This window comes from Gopherus evgoodei, chromosome 12 (genome assembly GCF_007399415.2).
Source record: "Gopherus evgoodei ecotype Sinaloan lineage chromosome 12, rGopEvg1_v1.p, whole genome shotgun sequence".
In the NCBI taxonomy this organism is placed as follows: Eukaryota; Metazoa; Chordata; order Testudines; family Testudinidae; genus Gopherus; species Gopherus evgoodei.
Window position 1 is genome coordinate 4,526,532 of NC_044333.1, and position 18,991 is coordinate 4,545,522.

General features: G+C 57.2%; 1 protein-coding gene across 2 annotated transcripts; it reads right to left on the reverse strand.

Moving 5' to 3' along the window:
* Positions 1-261: 261 nt before the first annotated feature.
* ENKD1 (enkurin domain containing 1) lies at positions 262-17,369 on the reverse strand. Of its 2 annotated transcripts, none has more exons than XM_030581741.1 (9): positions 17,299-17,369; positions 14,393-14,497; positions 10,350-10,453; positions 9,606-9,830; positions 5,104-5,276; positions 3,248-3,409; positions 2,920-3,089; positions 1,872-2,008; positions 262-1,336 (listed from the first exon to the last, which is right to left on the reverse strand). In XM_030581741.1, the coding sequence occupies exons 3-9, from the start codon at positions 10,432-10,434 to the stop codon at positions 1,176-1,178; spliced, it is 1,113 nt and encodes a 370-aa protein (XP_030437601.1). In that variant the 5' UTR covers positions 10,435-10,453; positions 14,393-14,497; positions 17,299-17,369; the 3' UTR covers positions 262-1,175. The 2 variants fall into 2 exon arrangements, with proteins under 2 accessions (XP_030437601.1, XP_030437600.1); XM_030581740.1 differs by having other exon boundaries at positions 1,176-1,336; positions 10,350-10,476.
* Between the last annotated feature and the right edge of the window lie 1,622 nt (positions 17,370-18,991).

An 18,991-nucleotide genomic window follows, 5' to 3' on the forward strand; every position in this document is an offset into this window, starting at 1 on the left:
GCGTACAACTGGAGCACCAAGGAGCATGAAAGGTGCAGGCTACCCAGGCCCTGCCTCCCAGAAGCACCCTGCAGGCTCCCCCCTCAGCTCCCGCTGCCCGCACACCAACCAACCATGCACTGCCCCCACCTGCCAGCCTGGCATTCCCCACCCCGGGCCCTGCCAATGCCCAACACTCTACCCACTCAGCCGGCTGAACCCTCCGCACCTGCCAACACAGCACAGGGCAGCCCTCCCTCTCTCACACACCTGTCGCACACAATACCTACAAACTCCTTTATTTAAAAGCTGTCCAACATCCCCAGAAGGGTTTCCAAGCTCCCCACTCCCCAGCGCCAGCTCCCTGCCAGCAGGGACAGGATCCCCATGGCTGGTTACCTGTCCCTTTGCTAGTCTTGGCCTACCAAGCATCCCTAGCAGTGGGACAAGCCACGGCTCAGGGCTGCCCCCCGTCCCAGGCACACAGCCTTCGGCAGAGGGTGGCAGGGGAGCGGTGGCCAGGCCAGAGGAGTGCCATGCAGAGACCCAGCCTGGGCTGGCAGGGAGCTGGCTCTCAGGCCCAGCTGTGTCGCAACCCCTGCAGCAGAGGGAGCTTGGATGCTGCAGGGTTATGCTCAGACTCTCCCAAGCCACTGAGCTGCCGATCTCCCGCCTTAAAGGATCTCCCTCTGAACGCCCCCTGTGGCTCCCAGCTCCAGCCTGGGAGGAAGGCAGGCCGGAGAGGGGGTGCCAGGCAGAGGCTGCGCCTGCTTTTCCCTACAAACAATGTAAGCGAGAGGCCAGTAAGCCCAGCCATGCAGAGAGGCAGCTGAGCAACACCAGGCCTGCTGCTTTTCAAGCAACACTGCACAGAAGGTGCCATTGGCCAGTCTGCCCTCAGGCGCCCCCCACCAGTAAGAGGCTGGGGTGCTGTCTTGAAGATAATGGCCCCTGGCAGCACCCCTCAGGTTCGTTTGCTGTTGTCACCCACAAGGGCCCAGCTGCCCTCTGCCTGGGGCCAGCTTGGCTGGGCAGCAGTGGGCTGGGCTCTGAGAATCCCCAACGCAGGAGCTGCTGCAGCAGCCAGTGGAAGCAGATTGAGTTTGGTTCCCACCCACCCCCAACCCACAGAGCGGAGTGACCGGGAGGCCCCCAGCAGGGTGGCAGATCCACACACAGCACAACACCCCCCCTTCTCAGGAGTCCAGCTTGATGAAGACCTTGGGCCGGGAGAAGATTTTGAGAGCCTCATCGATCTGCGACAGCTTCTTCTCCAGCTCCACCCGCCTCTTCTGAATGCTCAGGGTGTCAGCCCGCACTGGCAGCATCACGAGGTCCTTCACCAGCTGCTCCTGGCCTGCAGACAGAAGGGGGCTGGTGAGAGGGGGCACGGCCAGGTCTCTCCTGCTCTGCCACTAAGCACTGGTTCTCACTCCCCAGAGATCAGCTAACTAGCCATTATGCGATCCCATGGGGCAGCTGATCGTGCTCCAGCCACCAAGAAGGCCCAGCCATGTGCACAGAGGCAGCATGTCACAGTGGTGAAGAAGCTGCCTTGCAGTAAGTGAGACCCCCCCCAGGACATTGTATTCCACTCAGGGCATCGCACTGCAGCAGACCCTTCAGCTGGAGGGAGTGGGGGAAGTGTGGCTAGGCTGTGACTGGGGCAGGGCTTGAAGTCCGTGACTATCCGGGGGCTTGGCGTGGCGGGGGAAACACACACTAGCACTGTGAGGTTGCCAACTCGGTGGATTCTAGAAAAGCGACACCCCGTGGCCGAGGCTAGCACGGCAGTAAGCAGAGCTGTCCCGTCACAGCATGTGCCACTGCAAAGTAGCACTAGCTTCTCTCTCCCCACCCATCTGGGGAGCCACTGGGTCTCCTCCCCTTACTCTGGTGCAGGTTGTTCAGGGTTTCCAGCCGCTCGCTCTCTGGCATCATGGTGTGACCCGGTGGCATGTCAGGGTCGGGCAGGTTCCGCTGCCGTTCCTCCATCTCCCTACGCCAGTGATCCTTCCGCTCCAGCAGGCTGCCGAGAGAGAAGGAGGGTGCGTCAGCACGTGTGCTGAGGGGCGGGATCCAGACGGGACAGGGATGGATGCCAGGCTCACAGATACTGGCCCAGCAGGGGGTGACTTGTCACCTTACTGAGTGACCGACAGCCCTGGAGACCACAGGCCTGACAGCACGGGCAGCGCAGGCTTCCCACACATCAAGGTGCCCACAAAGGGCCTGGGCCAGATCTGGAGGAATCAGCCCCGTGGTGTCTCCACACAGCCCCAGGCCTGTCCAGGGATCAGCAATGCACCACAGGGTGTGTCCAGGCTGCGCAGAACCTGACCACATGCACCAAACTCACTTCCCATAGGGCAACGGGCAGCAAGGTCCTGAGCTGGATCTGGCCCAAGGTCAGAGCGAAAGGTTCTGTCTCCCGTTCCCAGCCGAGCCAGCCAACCCCTCTGCCCCCCTCCAGCTATACAAAACCCCGCTGGCCTGAGTTGAGCAAGGCAGGGAGGGGGGAGCGTTGCTCTGTCCCCTATGGGTGTCGCTCGGGAGGCCCCACCGGCTGTTGTGGGACATGCTCAGCCCTTAGGGGAAGTGACTCAGGCACTGAGGAGCCTTTCAATGAGTCTGAAGTTCCTAAGTCACTTTGGTGCCCATTCCCAGCAGGGCTGAGCACCAGCAAGTCAGCTGGAGCACCTGACACTCAGCAGCTCCACTGCGCAGAGCCAGTAGGCCCCCCAGTCCAGCCTTCCCTGGCCCCGCTGCCCCACATGCAGCAGCTTCATCGGGGTTTTCATTTGACCCTCTTGGGCCAAGCTCATTGCTGTGAAGGAGGGCGCTACTGCAAGAGATGCCCCTGCCATCCCAAGCACGGAGCAGCAAGTGGGTTCAGGTTTGTTAGCGACAGCAGCACTGGCTGGGCAGGAGCTTACGTACTACTGGGGCACATGGCCCTTCTGCTTGGCGTTGTACTCCTCCTGCTCCCGGCGCCTCTGCTCCAGCGCCTCGGCCAGTGACTGCAGGGAGCGTGAGCGCCGCATGGGGGCCTGCTTGGCAGTGCGGGCATTGTGGCTTACGAAGTCGACGCTGGTGCCTTCTACCTGGATCTGGAAGGAAAGGGAGCAGCGTGAGGGGCCAGGCAGCACTGACCCCCATGCACAGCACGCTGCCTTCTGAGGCTGGAGTGAAGGAACCTGTGCCGAGTGAGAGGCAGGAGCGATCCTGGAGCACCAGGAGCCAGTGAGCAGGGCGTGCAGTCCCTCACCTTGGCATCAGTGCGCTGTGCTCCTGCAGTCTCAGTGTCGGTCATCACTCTCGCTTTGGCAGGGCTGGGCGACAGCGACCGGCGTGGCTGGACCCCGGAGCCGCAGCGGGAATACGCCCGGAGGAATTTCTGAGACTCCGGGTTGGGCGGGGGAGAGCTCTCCTGCGATAGGCAGAGAGAGAGCGACATTACTGCCGGGACAGGGCAAACCACACGGCAAAGCCTCTTAGAGCCCAGGATCACCCACCTACTAGTTCCATGGCAGATGGGCGACCCCAGGCCCTGCTGCTGCATGCCACGGAAAGGTCTCCTTGAGGAGGCAGCCAGGCAGGGAACTCAGCCAGCAGCGGAGACATGAAGCCAGATCCCGCCAGTGTACATCTGCATTAGGCCATTGAATTCAATGGCGTGACACTGGAGTATGAGAGAGGAATCTGCAGGACCAGACCCATGGGCTGTCAGTGAATTTAGCACTCCGACATGCAGTGCGCTGAGTGCCCCCAGACAGGGCTAGACTTCACACTGCAGCTGGTGGTGGCGGGGACTAGAATGCCTGTGTGACAAAGTGGGAATTTTCTCTAATCTTTTTATGATGCCTCTGTGTGCCTCAGTTTCCCTCTGCACTTCGCATTGTCACCCAGTGGTTGCAACAAGGGAAACTAGGGCAGAGTGTGACTGAGGGGTGTGTGTCACTGGCTGGGGCGGGCTGAATGGGGCATTAAAGGACTGGCTGAAAGCGACCCATATGAGTGGAGGATCCAGAATGACAATGGGAGCCCCAAGGGGCTAACGACTGACACCAGCATGGGAAATCTCCAGCTGGAGGAACACATGACCTCTGCGTGCGTCGTCAGGGAGGGGATAAGTGGTGGTTTTTGGGGAGACTCAGCAGCTCTCTCCGGAGATGGAGACAGAATTAACAGCAGCATGGCTGGGTGGAGTGCGGCCAGGACGGACCATGTCAACCTTCACTTCTCTGTGCTGATCTAAGGAATTCCCCACAATAAACCCAGCTGTGTTGTGAAAAGGCTGTCTGGTCTCACTGCAAACACACCCTCGGAGCGCTGCGCCCTAAAGGAGACAGTACAAGCCTCCCACAAAAGCTTGGATTCGCTGCAGGGAGCCATAGAGAGAGATAGGGGTCGCAGGTGCCCACGGGCCTAGTTTTGGAGGTCAGGGGCCTGTCCTGTGGAGCCATGTGGGTCCTTGGGGCCTGGGCGTGGCATAGACAGACCCTGTGACAGTTTGTTAAAATGCTGAGTGTCTGTAAGTCACACTGAGCCATTAAGACTCATGACCCTTCCGACTGAGGGGCTGGGGCACTCTTCCCTTTTGATCTGGTTTCATGCATGAGGCCAGTGACCCATCCTGCAGAGTGGGACAACAGAGCTGCCATTACATGCATGGTGTGGATTCCATAGGTGAGAGCAGCAGACACAGACCACAGCGCCGGGAGCAGGAGGAGTACAACGCCAAGCGTGTGACCCCATCTCACAACAGCCACAGTGCAGAATCACAGCGGGGATTCCGCTTCTCCCCAACTTGGGCAGTGGCCAGACCCTTCCCATCACATTGAGGCACCTTTAACCTCATGATAGCCACCATCCTCCTGGCCCGAGCCAGGTATTCCCACCCGGGACATGGCTCCACTCTCACAGCAGTATGGGAAGGGAACACTTCCATCCCCTGTGCTACTTAGCAGGGCTCCGCAGAGCTAGACGTAGTCTCCCTGCAAACCCCAATCGAGGTGCCCTTCCCAATATCTCCGGGACATGCTGACTGGGCTGCGCCTGGGCTCATGCTGCTGGCAGCCAGGGCAATGGCCCGTGAAGGGCTACAGGGCAGTGGGCAAGTACCTGCAACTTGGCCTTCACCTTGGACTCCACATTTTCATACTTCTGGGATTTCCACAAGGCCTTCATGGGTTTGGGCTGGCTGTGCTCCCGCACCAGCTCCTTCTCCTTGCATTTCCTCTGGATCTCCCTCATCCGCCTCACATTCTCCTTCTCATGGTCCTTGGCCTCTTTCCCTGCATGCCCCAGGGAGAGACAACTTTCACCAACAAACCCTCCCAAGCCATAAGTGGATGCCCACGATCTTTGGCATCAGAGACCAAAGCCTCTGCTACCAAAGCTACTCCATTTGCTGCAAACAGCAACAAGCTGTTACCCTCCCTGTGTGCCAGCCACCAGGGGGCGACAGAATCATACCCACTGAGCCCCCTGTAAGCACACGTAAGACATTGGCTTTTCTGGGGTGACTCAAATGTGCCATGACACAGAGCAACTCACTAGCACCCTCTGCTGCTGCCCTCAGAGTGGTGAAGACAAGCATCACACAGCCGATCATTGGAGTCAGAAGACATCCCCACTCACAACAGGAGGTGGGACTGGTTTGAATCCTAGCTTTCTAGTTTGGGATCATAGAATATCAGGGTTGGAAGGTACCTCAAGAGGTCATCTAGTCCAACCCTCTGCTCAAAGCAGGACCAATCCCCAACTAAATCATCCCAGCCAGGGCTTTGTCAAGCCTGACCTTAAAAACCTCTAAGGAAGGAGATTCCACCACCTCCCTAGGGAACCCATTCCAGGGCTTCACCACCCTCCTAGTGAAATAGTGTTTCCTAATAGCCAACCTAAACCTCCCCCACTGCAATTTGAGACCATTACTCCTTGTTCTGTCACCTGCTACCACTGAGAACAGCCTAGTTCCATCCTCTTTGAAACCCCCTTGCAGGTAGTTGACAGCAGCTATCAAATGCCCCCTCATTCTTCTCTTCTGCGGACTAAACAATCCCAGTTCCCTCAGCCTCTCCTCATAAGTCATGTGCTCCAGTCCCCTAATCATTTTTGTTGCCCTCCGCTGGACTCTTTCCAATTTTTCCACATCCTTCTTGTAGTGTGGGACCCAAAACTGGACACAGTACTCCAGATGAGGCCTCACCAATGCCGAATGGAGGGGAATGATCACATCCCTCAATCTGCTGGCAATGCCTCTACTTATATAGCACAAAATGCCATTAGCCTTTTTGGCAACAAGGGCACACTGCTGACTCATATCCAGCTTCTCGTCCACTGTAACCCCTAGGTCATTTTCTGCAGAATTGATGCCTAGCCACTCGGTCCCTAGTCTGAAACAGTGAATGGGATTCTTCTGTCTTAAGTGCAGGACTCTGCACTTGTCCTTGTTGAACCTCATCTGATTTATTTTGGCCCAATCCTCTTATTTGTCTAGGTTCCTCTGTATCCTATCCCTACCCGCCAGCGTATCTACCACTCCTCCAAGTTTAGTGTCATCTGCAAACTTGCTGAGACTGCAGTTCACGCCATCCTCCAGATCATTAATGGACATATTGAACAAAACCAGCTCCAGGACCAACCCTTGGGGCACTTAAGATCAGCAAGGATTTCACTGTTAAGCCAAGTTGGTCGCCTGCCATATTTCCTGCAACCTTAATAAGGATTCTTTAAAATACAGCTGGCTCTCCTGGACTCCTTTCCCCGTCATGTTATTCTCCCAGGGGATCCTGCCCATCAGTCCTGAGGGAGTCAAAGTCAGTTTTCTGAAGTCCAGGGTCCATATTCTGCTGCTCTCATAGAATCATAGAATATCAGGGTTGGAAGGGACCTCAGGAGGTATCTAGTCCAACCCCCTGCTCAGGACCAATCCCCAACTAAATCATCCCAGCCAGGGCTTTGTCAAGCCTGACCTTAAAAACCTCTAAGTAAGGAGATTCCACCACCTCCGTAGGGAATCCATTCCAGTGCTTCACCACCCTCCTAGTGAAACAGTGTTTTCTAATAGCCAACTTATACCTCCCCCACTGCAACTTGAGACCATTACGCCTTGTTCTGTCATCAGGTACCACTGAGAACAGACTAGATCCATCCTCTTTGGAACCCCCGTTCAGGTAGTTGAAAGCAGCTATCAAATCCCCCCTCACTCTTCTCTTCGGCAGACTAAACAATCCCAGTTCCCTCAGCCTCTCCTCATAAGTCATGTGCTTCAGACCCCTAATAATTTTTATTGCCCTCCGCTGGACTCTTTCCAATTTTTCCACATCTTTCTTGTAGTGTGGGGCCCAAAACTGGACACGGTACTCCAGATGAGGCCTCACCAAGGCCGAATAGAGGGGAATGATCACATCCCTTGATCTGCTGGCAATGCCCCTACTTATACAGCCCAAAATGCCGTTAGCCTTCTTGGCAGTGAGGGTACACTATGACTCGTATCCAGCTTCTTGTCCACTGTAACCCCTAGGTCCTTTTCCTTGTGTCAGGATCCTGAACTTGACCATCTCATGGTCACTGCCTCCCCCGTTCCCTTCCCATCTCATCCCAGGTTCCCATTTTGCTTCCTCTACTAATTATTTCCTGTTTGTGAGCAGCAGATCAAAAAGAGCTCTGCCCCAGTTGGTTCCTCCAGCACTTGGAACATAAGAACATAAGAACGGCCGTACTGGGTCAGACCAAAGGTCCATCTAGCCCAGTATCTGTCTACCAACAGTGGCCAATGCCAGGTGTCCCAGAGGGAGTGAAGCTAACAGGCAATGATCAAGTGATCTCTCTCCTGCCATCCATCTCCATCCTCTGATGAACAGAGGCTAGGGACACCATTCTTTACCCTTGGACCAGGAAATTGTCCCCTGCACTTTATAAAATCTCCTGGATTGTCTGTGCAGCGCTGTTGCTCTCCCAGCAGATATCGGAGTGATTGAAGTCCCCCATGAGAACCAGGGCCTGTGATCTAGTAATTTCTCTTAGTTGCCTGAAGAAAGCCCCATCCACCTCATCCCCCTGGTCTGGTAGTCTATAGCATATTCCCACCACGCCATCACCCTTGTTGCTCACACTTCTAAACTTAATCCAGAGACTCTCAGGTTTTCTGCGGTTTCATACCAGAGCTCTGATCAGGCGTACTGCTCTCTTACATACAATGCAATTCCCCGACCTTTTCTGCCCTGCCTGTCCTTCCTGAATAGTTTATATCCATCCATGACAGTGCTCCAGTCATGTGAGTTATCCCACCAAGTCTGTTATTCCAATCACATCATAATTCCTTGACTGTGCCAGGACTTCCAGTTCTCCTTGCTTGTTTCCCAGGCTTCTTGCATTTGTGTACAGGGACTTAAGATAACTCGTTGATCATCCTGCTTTCTCGGTCTGAGGCAGGAGTCCTCCTCTCTTGAGCTCTCCTGCTCATGCTTCCTCCCAGTATCCTACTTCCCCACTTCCCTCAGGGCTTTGGTCTCCTTCCCTCAGTGAACCTAGTTTAAAGCCTTCCTCACTAGGTTAGCCAGCCTGCTTGCGAAGATGCTCTTCCCTCTCTTCGTTAGGCGACGGAGCCTATCTCTGCCTAGCACTCCTTCTTGGAACACCATCCATGCAGAGACTGTCCCTCCCCGTCCACTACCCAACAGCCCAGAGGGCTGGGCCAATGCTCTCGCTTAGCATCAAACCACAAACACTTCAGCACCCAGGGGAGAAAACTACTGCCTGTAACTCCTGCCCCAGGGGGAAGGTGGGATGGGGAACCACAGGCCTTCCCAGTGCGTGGGGCTGTCAACAGCAATGCCAGACTATGTTGGAGCCATCTGCCCTTCCCGCCTGAGGGCCAACCAGACTGATTCAGAAAGTCCTCAGCTCAGGTTGCAGAAATTACCCACAATCCTCCTGTAGGGGCTTCTCCCCAGACAGGGGAGTTCCCCACTGACATTGGGGACAGACAGCAGCTGGTGCACCTTGCACTCTGCCTGTCCTCTGTGGGCACAAGTTAGAGCAGTCCCCAGGCTGCCGAGCTGGGGCAGCAAACAGCGGAGCCAGAACTGGGTCATAGATTCCAAGGCCAGCAGAGCCCTCCTTTTCCAGGTACTCCCCATGGCTGTTCTCACCTGGATAATCACCTTGAATCTACTTGGCTCTTGACCTCCATGATGTCTTGTTGCAGTGAGTTCCACAGACTAATTGTGTTGTGTAAAAAACCACTTCCTTTCATCAGCTTTAAGCCTCTCGATTTAACCACCATACTCTTAACCTTGAGCCAGGGTAAACTGAAGTGCTCGATTTGCTCCCAGATCGCCCCGCAGCCTGGTCTCCACCAGCAGGTCTCCTCTCCACACTCCCTTCCTAGCCCCAGACAAAGGCCATGCTGCAGTCAGGGTGAGGCAATGATCTCAATAACCCCAGGGTCTGGATGCTGCTCCCATTGCAGCACACCCAGAGCGGATCAGCCCCCAACAAATCCAACCACTTTGTTACTCGGTTGGAAATCCCCACCCTAAGGCCTTGCCACTGCGTCCAATCAAAGTATTCGTCCTGCCCTGAGCCACTGTCAGCTCCAGCTGCTCAGTTGCACTTACTTTTCAGGGGCGGCTCCCTGTAGAGAGAGATCCCCTCCAGCTTCAGCAAGACCCCGACCGTCCCCTTCTGCCCCTTCTCTAGGATGGCCTGACCGTTGGGGCGGATACGTGGGGCAGGATGGGCAAGGCGGGCACTGTAGCAGGTGGGGTACAGGCTGGGATCTGGGGCTAGAGGGCCCGAGAGGAAGTCCAGCTTCAAGGCATTCCCTTCCAGCCTCCCTCGAGCTAGAGAGAGACAGCATGAGTCAAGACGTGCAGCTCCGTCCCATCCCTCCCTCCCTCTTGCTCCAGGCTAGCCCCATTCCAGCCAAGGCAGCCCCAGATGAGGCTGGAGAGGTTCCTGGCCTCCCCAGCCCACCTTCTCCTAACTTCCAACCCCTCCACCCCTCATTGACGCTGCTCCTAACATCAGCCTGGTCCTGGAGCCAATGGGAGCTGGGATCACTCAGCATCTGAGAGGAGCCAAGCTTCTTTGCAGGGAGAAGCAGGCCCACTCCACGCCCTTTGGAGCAGAGCAAGCCGGCTCTGCAGGAGCCCTCAGCCCCTGCCTGGACTTGGGGAAAGCCAGGTCAACGAACAGCCCTCTGGCCTGGCACCTCAACGAGCCACCATGCTGGCCCCCTCCATGTATCCAGTGTGACTGTGCAGCAAAATGGGACTACGGAAGGGAGGGCTTTAATGAGAACAAGCCACCTTGTGACCATGTAGGACCCCATCCATGCTGCATGCTCCACCGGCACTCACCTGACAGGGGGCGTTTGTAATAGTCCGGGAACAGTGTAGGGTCGGGAGGGATGGGTCCCGAGATCCTGGAAGGTCCCTCAGACATCTCGGCCACGGCTCTGCAGCTGCAATCAACAAGCGAACACCACTGGGAACAGAAACCAGATGGGTTTTTCCTGGGAATCATTTACCGGCCACCGTGAATATTTAAATACATCTGGGCTGCTGCTCTTTGCTGGAGACACACCCAGCTAGGGAAAACTAACACCCACCCGCTAATTTGGACATTGACCAAGCTGCAAGCATCACTTGGGAACCCCCACCAGGCAGTGACTGACCAGCACGACTCCCCCATGCAAAGTGTCCATGTTTGCTGCTGTACTCTGCCAAGCTAGGAGTGGACGACGGGATGTATCACTTGATAAATTGCCGTGTTCTGTTCATTTCCTCTGAAGCATCTGGCACTGGCTACTGTGGAAGACTGGATACTGGGCTAGATAGACCACTGGCCTGACTCAGTATGGCCGTTCTTATGGATCACCCCTTCGACGGACATCGCTTGGCTCACGTGCTGTCACCATGGGTCTGCTCTGCAGCGTGACTGTAAGAACAGCCCCATCTCACTCCCCAGGAGTATCAGAGGCTGAGCTGCTCACTGCAGGGACTGAGATGGGTTTGTGCTGCTTTGGGGAGTGAGAGGGTTTCTCTTGGGGCCCCATCAGCACAACTGATGGCCAAGGTTCTCCAGACACGGCCACCTCGTTCTGCTGTGGGGCTTGGCCTGCTTTGCTCCACTGGAGGTTGCTTCGGCCCCTGCTGCAGCCCTCAGCTGGGAGCGGGCATTGTAGCTTAAAGCCGAAGCTCCCTCTATGGCTGCAATACCAAACCCCAGCCAACAGGAGTGCCCAGCACCCTCCAAGAACAATGCATGAGCAGGAAAGTGCCCAGCCTGGCCCTCAGATCCCAGGGAGTGGACTGGGCTGGCTGCTTAGTTATCAGTTAGCAGATGGTCAAAAATTGGCCTGTAATGCCACTTGCACAGTCACTCTTCAGGGCAGATCCTCATTTTGCACCCTGGTCACAACCACACCTGCTGCTTCCTTTAGCCACCTGATAGCTGGGCAGACATTAGATCTCCAACCCGGGAGCAGCCAGCACCTCTTCCCTTGCAGCGTCAAAGGAAGTCATTCAGAGAGTCCCCTACCACCAGGGGACATGCGCTCACTCTCTGAGACTTGCTCCTCACTCAGAAAATCATCATAAAACTGGGCCAGGCCCTGAGCCAAGCTGAGAGCATCAACTCCCTGGGACAGGATCAGGCCCCATCCCTGGAGAGCGGCGTTTAGCAGGCTCAACAATTGTCCCAGGCAGGCGAGCTCTCCAGAGGGAAGATTCCTTCCCGCCGACACTGCGTCTCGGCACCACTGCGGTGTGATGTGCGGTAGCAGGGAGAGCACAGTGGCGCTACAGGGACAGACAGGGGCCTCAATTCCATTTACAAGCCAATGAATTATTGATACAGAGCAGGGATAAGGAAGCCTCTGACGCTAACGGCTAATCCGCCTAAGCCTGTCATCATGGAGGTACAGCTCTTATTGGAATGAGACCCATTAGCAAAGAGCTAATTCTTCACCCCCAGGGGCTAATGCAGCGGGGATAAATGTGGCGACAGTTACATGTCAGTAAGAGAGCATAAGGGCTTGTTGACACATGGAGCTATTCTGGACCAGCTCCAGCTGTGGACACTCCTACTCTGCAATAAGAGTGTCTTGTTCCGGTTTCACTTGATCCATTTTCAAAACCTTGGCCCACGAGGTCCCACTGTCAGCCTTTCCCCTCCTGGCAAGGTCATTCCTTCGAGCTAGTCCCTGTCCCATAAGAAAGCCACCAGCAGCGCAACATGCACACAGGCAGCGCAAAGCAAAGCAAAGGCAGCTGTGCGCCGTTATCAGCTGAGCCCCTTGGAAACCAGCGAGAGAGATCACGCAGCAGCAATAGAAAATTTGTCAGAGAGATTAACACAAAAGAACCGTGAGCAGAAGTACATTTATAGCCTATTATGAAAGACATAATGCGGTGGATTTGAGAGTCCACTGGCCCTGAAGCCAGGAGGGAGCCATGATTCAATTGGAGGGCTGTGATAGCAGCAGCAGGGCCTCCCAAGTGAATTCAAAGGACAATTTCAGACCTATCCCATCTTTCCCTTTCTACTCCCTCTCAACAAGATTAAAATAGATGGAGCATTCGCTGTGCCTGGCCTTGCTGTGCATATAGTCTTCCAGATGAGGCAGGGTGACTTCCACTACCTGGAATGCCACATGGGCTGGTGGCAGATCAGAGAGGATAGGGGCAGCAGAGTGCCACTTGGAGCTGCTGGCATTACCCTTTCCCTTGGGGAGACACAGGACAGATTCAGAGCCAACAGGGAGGGCACGGTACATCACAGGAACTTGCGCCTGCTCACATCAGTGGCTGAAATTTCCCCAACTTCAGCGACAGCAGGAGCAGGCCCGAGGCTGTCAGAAAGCTAGTTCTGGGTGGGTTTAATGTGGGGGAAAGGGAGGTGATAGGAAAAGCTGTTCGCAGGAGAGGTGGGATGGGAGTCCACCTTCCCCTGCCAACGGGGGCTTTCCTGACCCCTAAGTTATATCTTGTAGCAGGCTGGTTACCCACTCCTGCCCTGAGGGGTTTAAAAAGCAGCCTGGTAGGGTTTGAAAGCTGCAGCTCTAAAAGCCGGTCTGATTGGGGAAGTGGCCACAGCTGGGCCACACCCCCAATCAGGCCACAGCTGGCCCCTATAAAAGGCTGTGAGCTAAGAGCCCAGTGACTCTCCTTCTGCTTGTGGAGGGAGAAGGGTCTGGCTACAGGGAGCGGGCAGGGCAGGGCAGGGCAGGGCAGGGCAGGGCAGGGCAGGGCAGGGCAGGGCAGGGCAGAGGAACTGGGGAGCTTCTGCCTGGAAAGCCCCAGGCTGTGGCCTAGGGTAAGGCCAAGAGGTACTGGGAGTTGCAGGGAGCAGCAGGTCCAAACCCCTTTGCCTATGATGAGTGGCTGATACTGCAGTCTGCCCAAGTGAATGGGGGCTAGATAGAGACTGGGCAGTAGCCAATTCTGAGGCAAAGTGGTGATAGTGGGGTAGGGGTTCCCCTGGGAGGGGTAGACCAGTTAAAGGGGCACTGGGGCTCTGGGGCCAAAAGGACAGGTGGCTCACTGGCCTGCAGAGGATGCTCCTGGCTGAAATTAAGCTAATTCCTGGAAGTCACCAGCAGGAGGTGCTGCAGGGGTGATTCTGCTCATTTACATACCTGGTGTGCAATTCGCTTCACGGCTCAGAGCCCCCATGACTCCAGCCTCATGTGCACAGTTCCCCGCTGGCTGCTCCATGCAGAGCAACTGGACAGAGCAGGCCTCTGCCTTTAACCCCTTGCTGTTGGAAGTCTGTGCTGGTGCAAGCTGCCCACTACAGCCATGGAGACTGTGGGCCTCACTGTAGCCTCTGCCCTGCCACTGGCCCTCCAAAGCCTGTTTGCAGAGAGGCTGAAGAGCAGCCAGTTTTGCTGGTGGCTTTTGCACAGGGACACCTGTTCCCTAGCAGCTGGGCAGGTCTCCACACACTGCCCGTAGGAACAAAGCCAGCTTAGCAGTTGTGTTCTTTCCAACAAGCAGAAATGACACCCTGCAGCACCAGCCTAGAACAGGAGGTAAACAGGGCTCTCTTCTGAAACAGATGGTAAAAGGGTACTCAAGTACCTCTCTAAGATGAGGCTGGGGCGGCAGCAGTGTCCTTCCACGGACAAGGGGATTTGCGTTCTGTGGCCAGAGCAGGTAGGATAATGTAGTGGGGCTACAAGGGCTGCAGCTCCCTCACCCTTAACACAGGGTGCATGGACCATGCAGATATTAAAGGACCCAGCATCCAATGTTCCAGCCACTTGGATGAAGATGGAGCATTGCATGCTCCTATCTGTAAGGCTACACCTCTCCTATAACAGACATGAGAAGGGGATGCAACTCTCCACTGGGCAATGTCCGGGTGTCCCAGAGATCACATTTCTCAGGATCTTTACCTTGTACCTCACAGATGACACGAGGAGAAGATGTCCGGGAGCAGCCAGAGAACTCAGCACCTCAGAGCTGTGTGTATCAGCCAATGGTTCCCACAGACTGCCCACCTGGAAATGATGCAATGAAACGAACTTGTACACAGCAGCTCAGATCAGCAGATCACACAGCACTTTTCAAAGGTGGATGCAATTATCCTCATTCCACTGATTCAGGGTGTGAGCCACTGAAGCCCTGAAAAGCCCACGATCCTTCTACTGGAGAGGTCAGCCAGCTGCCCTACATCTCACTGAACATCCAATGTTGCCAGCTTTCAGCCATACAAAAAGATGACAGCTAGTTAAATATAGTTGGGTTGGAATCGGCTCTCATTTGTAGTCCCCACCTTGAGATGGTACTTAGGGTCATTTGCCCCTCCTGCCACTAGCACTGCTATTGCAGGCACACTAGCTCAGTCATGACTGGTGCGGCTGTGGCTCCCCAAGCTGGAATTTACACCTTCCAGCTCCAGGGCAGGCACAGCCTAAGCCAGTGGTCCCCAAACTGTGGGGTGTGCCCCGAAGGGGGAGGTGGAAGAACATTGGGAGGGCGCAGCAGGCCCGGGCCAGCCCCTACAGGAGGAGAGGGTTGTCACTCAACCCTGCTCTACCCCCAGCTCTGCTCCCAGTAGCCAGTCGCTGCTGGGCCTCAGCTCCAATCCCAGCCATGGCTCCAGCCTCACCCCAGGACCCAGACTCAGCCGTGGCCCTGGCCTCAGTCCCTGGCTCCCAGCCCAGCCATGGCTCCACTCCTGGCTCTGGCCTCAGCCCCAGCTCAAGGAAGAGGAGTCCCTTTATCTGCCTCCTTTACAGCTAATGCTGTAACCTCCTCTGGTATCTCCCCCTAGGTGCTCCCAGCGTGCACTAGAAATACCAACCAAGCTGCATATCACCCTTGTGGGGCACATCAGCATGGCTCCTCCTTTCTACACAGAGCAACTGAAGCCTCAAGAAAAGAGATTTTGCTGCTGCCACTAGCCAAGCCAGAAACAGAACCCAGGAGTCCTGGAATTCCCAGTCTCCTGCTCCAACCATTAGACCCCACACCCTGCCCAAGGCAACATCAGTGGAATTATGAACAAACAAGCTCCAGCCACCTCTTTCCCACCAGCTGCCAAGCAGCATCTAGCTGGGTGTCCACGCAACGGCAATGGCCCTGCGCTCCTGGCCACATGCCAGCCTCGGCATTTGTGCTTTATTTATTTAGCTGGCTTGGAGGGCAAACAGCTTCCAGGCAGAAGTGCAAACAAAGCTCCCCCAGTCAATGGGCACCAAGGCAGGGAGCCGGTTACCGCTGGGGTCGGGCACCCTGGGGAGAGAAGGGGGACCAGGGTGCAGGGATCAGTACCCGTCTGTCAGTGCCCAGTGAATGTGGCAGACCCCCAAGGGCGCTGCCCCCCGCAGCACACAGCTCTGCCCTGGAGCCTGGGATAAGCGCGGGGCCAAAGGGAGCCAGTCCCCGCCGTGTCCCTGGACTGGCTCCAGGCAGGACGCTCCTGGCTGCACCGGGCTCCTCAGGGCGGAGGGTCCCCGCCCGGGAGAGGAGGGGATCGGGGCGGAGCAGGCTCGGGGCCCCTCGCCACTGTGGGGTCCTCCAGCAGCGCCCGCAACACAGGGCCCCAGACCGGGCACAATATCCAGCACCGCCTGGGGGCGCCCTGCCCTGGCCTCCCCACAGCGGGGGGGGTTCGCCCTGCTCCGCCCCCCCCCACAGCGGGGGGTGTGTGAGTGTCCTGCCTGGGGCTCCCCACAGCGGGGGGGGGTTCGCCCTGCTCCGCCCCCCCACACAGCGAGGGGGGTGTGTGCGTCCTGCCCGGGGCTCCCCACAGCGCAGGGGGGGTTCGCCCTGCTCTGCCCCCCCACACAGCGAGGGGGGTGTGTGCGTCCTGCCCGGGGCTCCCCACAGCGCAGGGGGGGTTCGCCCTGCTCCGGCCCCCCCCACCCACAGCGGGGGGTGTGTGTGTGTGAGTGTCCTGCCCGGGGCTCCCCACAGCGGGGGGGGTTCACCCTGCTCCACCCCCCCCCCACAGCGAAGGGGGTGTGCGCGTCCTGCCCGGGGCTCCCCACAGCGCAGGGGGGGTTCGCCCTGCCCCGGCCTCCCTACAGCGGGGTGTGTGTGCGTGTCCTGCCCCGGCCTCCCCACAGCGGGGGGGGTCGCCCTGCTCCGCCCCCCCCCACAGCGGGGGGTGTGTGCGCGTCCTGCCCGGGGCTCCCCACAGCGGGGGGGGGTTCGCCCTGCTCCGCCCCCCCCCCACAGCGGGGGGTGTGTGCGTCCTGCCCGGGGCTCCCCACAGCGCAGGGGGGGTTCGCCCTGCTCCGGCCCCCCCCACCCACAGCGGGGGGTGTGTGTGTGTGAGTGTCCTGCCCGGGGCTCCCCACAGCGGGGGGGGTTCGCCCTGCTCCACCCCCCCCCACAGCGAAGGGGGTGTGCGCGTCCTGCCCGGGGCTCCCCACAGCGCAGGGGGGGTTCGCCCTGCCCCGGCCTCCCTACAGCGGGGTGTGTGTGCGTGTCCTGCCCCGGCCTCCCCACAGCGGGGGGTGTGTGAGTGTCCTGCCCGGGGCTCCCCACAGCGGGGGGGGGGTCGCCCTGCTCCGCCCCCCCCACAGCGGGGGGTGTGTGAGTGTCCTGCCCGGGGCTCCCCACAGCGGGGGGGGTTCGCCCTGCTCCGCCCCCCCCCCACAGCGAAGGGGGTGTGCGCGTCCTGCCCGGGGCTCCCCACAGCGGGGGGGGGTTCGCCCTGCTCCGCTCCCCCACACCCACAGCGGGGGGGTTCGCCCTGCTCCGGCCTCCCCACAGCGCAGGGGGGGGTTCGGCCGGCCCCGGCCCCCGCTCCCGCCCCCGCAGCGCGGTGTCCCCCGGTCCCGGCACTGACCCGCTCGCGCTCTCAGGCGGTTACGCGCCCCCCGCTTCTCCAAGCAACAGCGCCGCCGCCGCTTCCGGCCGCCGCGAGGACTGCTGGGAGCCGTAGTTCGCTGCTCGACAAGTCCCGCAGCGCCCCCTGCCGGCTGCGCCGTGCCCAGCCCCGTGACTGGCGCCCCAGCCCGGCGGGCGGATGGTGGCCGGACGGGCCCCGTTTGGCGACAGAGCCGTGTGGTGATTCGCCCCAAACCCCTCCCCCCACTCTGTGTGGTGATTCGCCCGCTTCCGCCCCCCCCACTGTGATTCGCCCCCCAATTCCGTGTCATGACCCCCCCCTTCTGTCTTGCTTCCCCCACCGCTTCCCTGTTGTGACCTCCCTTTTCATGCCATGATCCCCCCGTTCCCTGTTGTCTCTCTCTCTCTCTCTCTCTCTCTCTCTCACACACACACACACACACACACACACACACACACACTTTCCAACTTGCTGATTTGCCCAAAATGTTCATTTTCACTCCAACCCAAACTTTTTGCTTTTTTAAGCAACCAAAGAACTGGAAAATCCAGACTTCCCTCACCTCTTACCCTCCCCTCCCCACTCTGCCTCATTCAGGACCAGCACCGGCCAGTGCCCCCAGCTCAGGGTTCTTAACCTATTTACCACTCCGGGCCACATATGGGGCCCAACTCTAATACTCCCTGTATGGCCCTGAGAATGTCACATGGGCCTCAGCTCTGTGCTGACACGGTGGCAGATTGAGAACCACTGCCCTAGCTTCATGCATACACCAACCCCAGTGACATCTTATCATCTCCAGTGCTCAGGGTATTGAGAGTTATGTGACGTCTGGTGTTTTTCTTAAAGCCCCAGCTCCCAGAGTCATAGGATTACAACACACTTAGTTTGCAATTTTAAAAATGTCTATTAGGTTTTGACTACATGGGAGAGCTGCACTGGCGTAACTAAAAGTGACATTTTAAACTGAATTAGTGAGTCTCCCCACAGCCCCATGTAAATGCACTCATTTCAGTTTAGCTTAAATCAGTTCAAATCAGATTTAAGCTAAACCACAATATGCCACTTTTAAGCTGCATCTACATAGAGGGTTGCACTACTTTCACCAGATCCGTTTAAAAGCTCATTTAAGGTAAACTGGCACAGCTTTCTTGCACAGACAGCTCATCAAGAGAAATTTGGGGCCATGCTACATCACGTTAATTGCCCCCCATTTCACTCCGGTTACAGATGTTTTGGGGAGCCCTGATAAAATGACACCCCCCTTTCCTTCGCTCATCAGCCCTCCCATGGTCCATGTTTCTAGCCCTCTAGTTACCGACAAAAGCAGAAGACAAATAAATGGAGCCCAACATGTATCTGTTTTAAATCGCATGATTTCTGAAAAAGCAGCAAAGAGTCCTGTGGCACCTTATAGACTAACAGAAGTTTTGTAGCATGAGCTTTCATGGGTGAATACCCACTCCATCGGATGCATGTAGTGGAAATTTCCAGGAGCAGTTGCAACTACAAAACCAGTTTCTCCTCCCTTGGTTTTCACACCTCAACTGCTAGAAGAGGGCCTCATCCTCCCTGATTGAACTAACCTTGTTATCTCTAGCCTGCTTCTTGCTTGCATATATATACCTGCCCCTGGAAATTTCCACTACATGCATCCGCTGAAGTGAGTATTCACCCACAAAAGCTCACG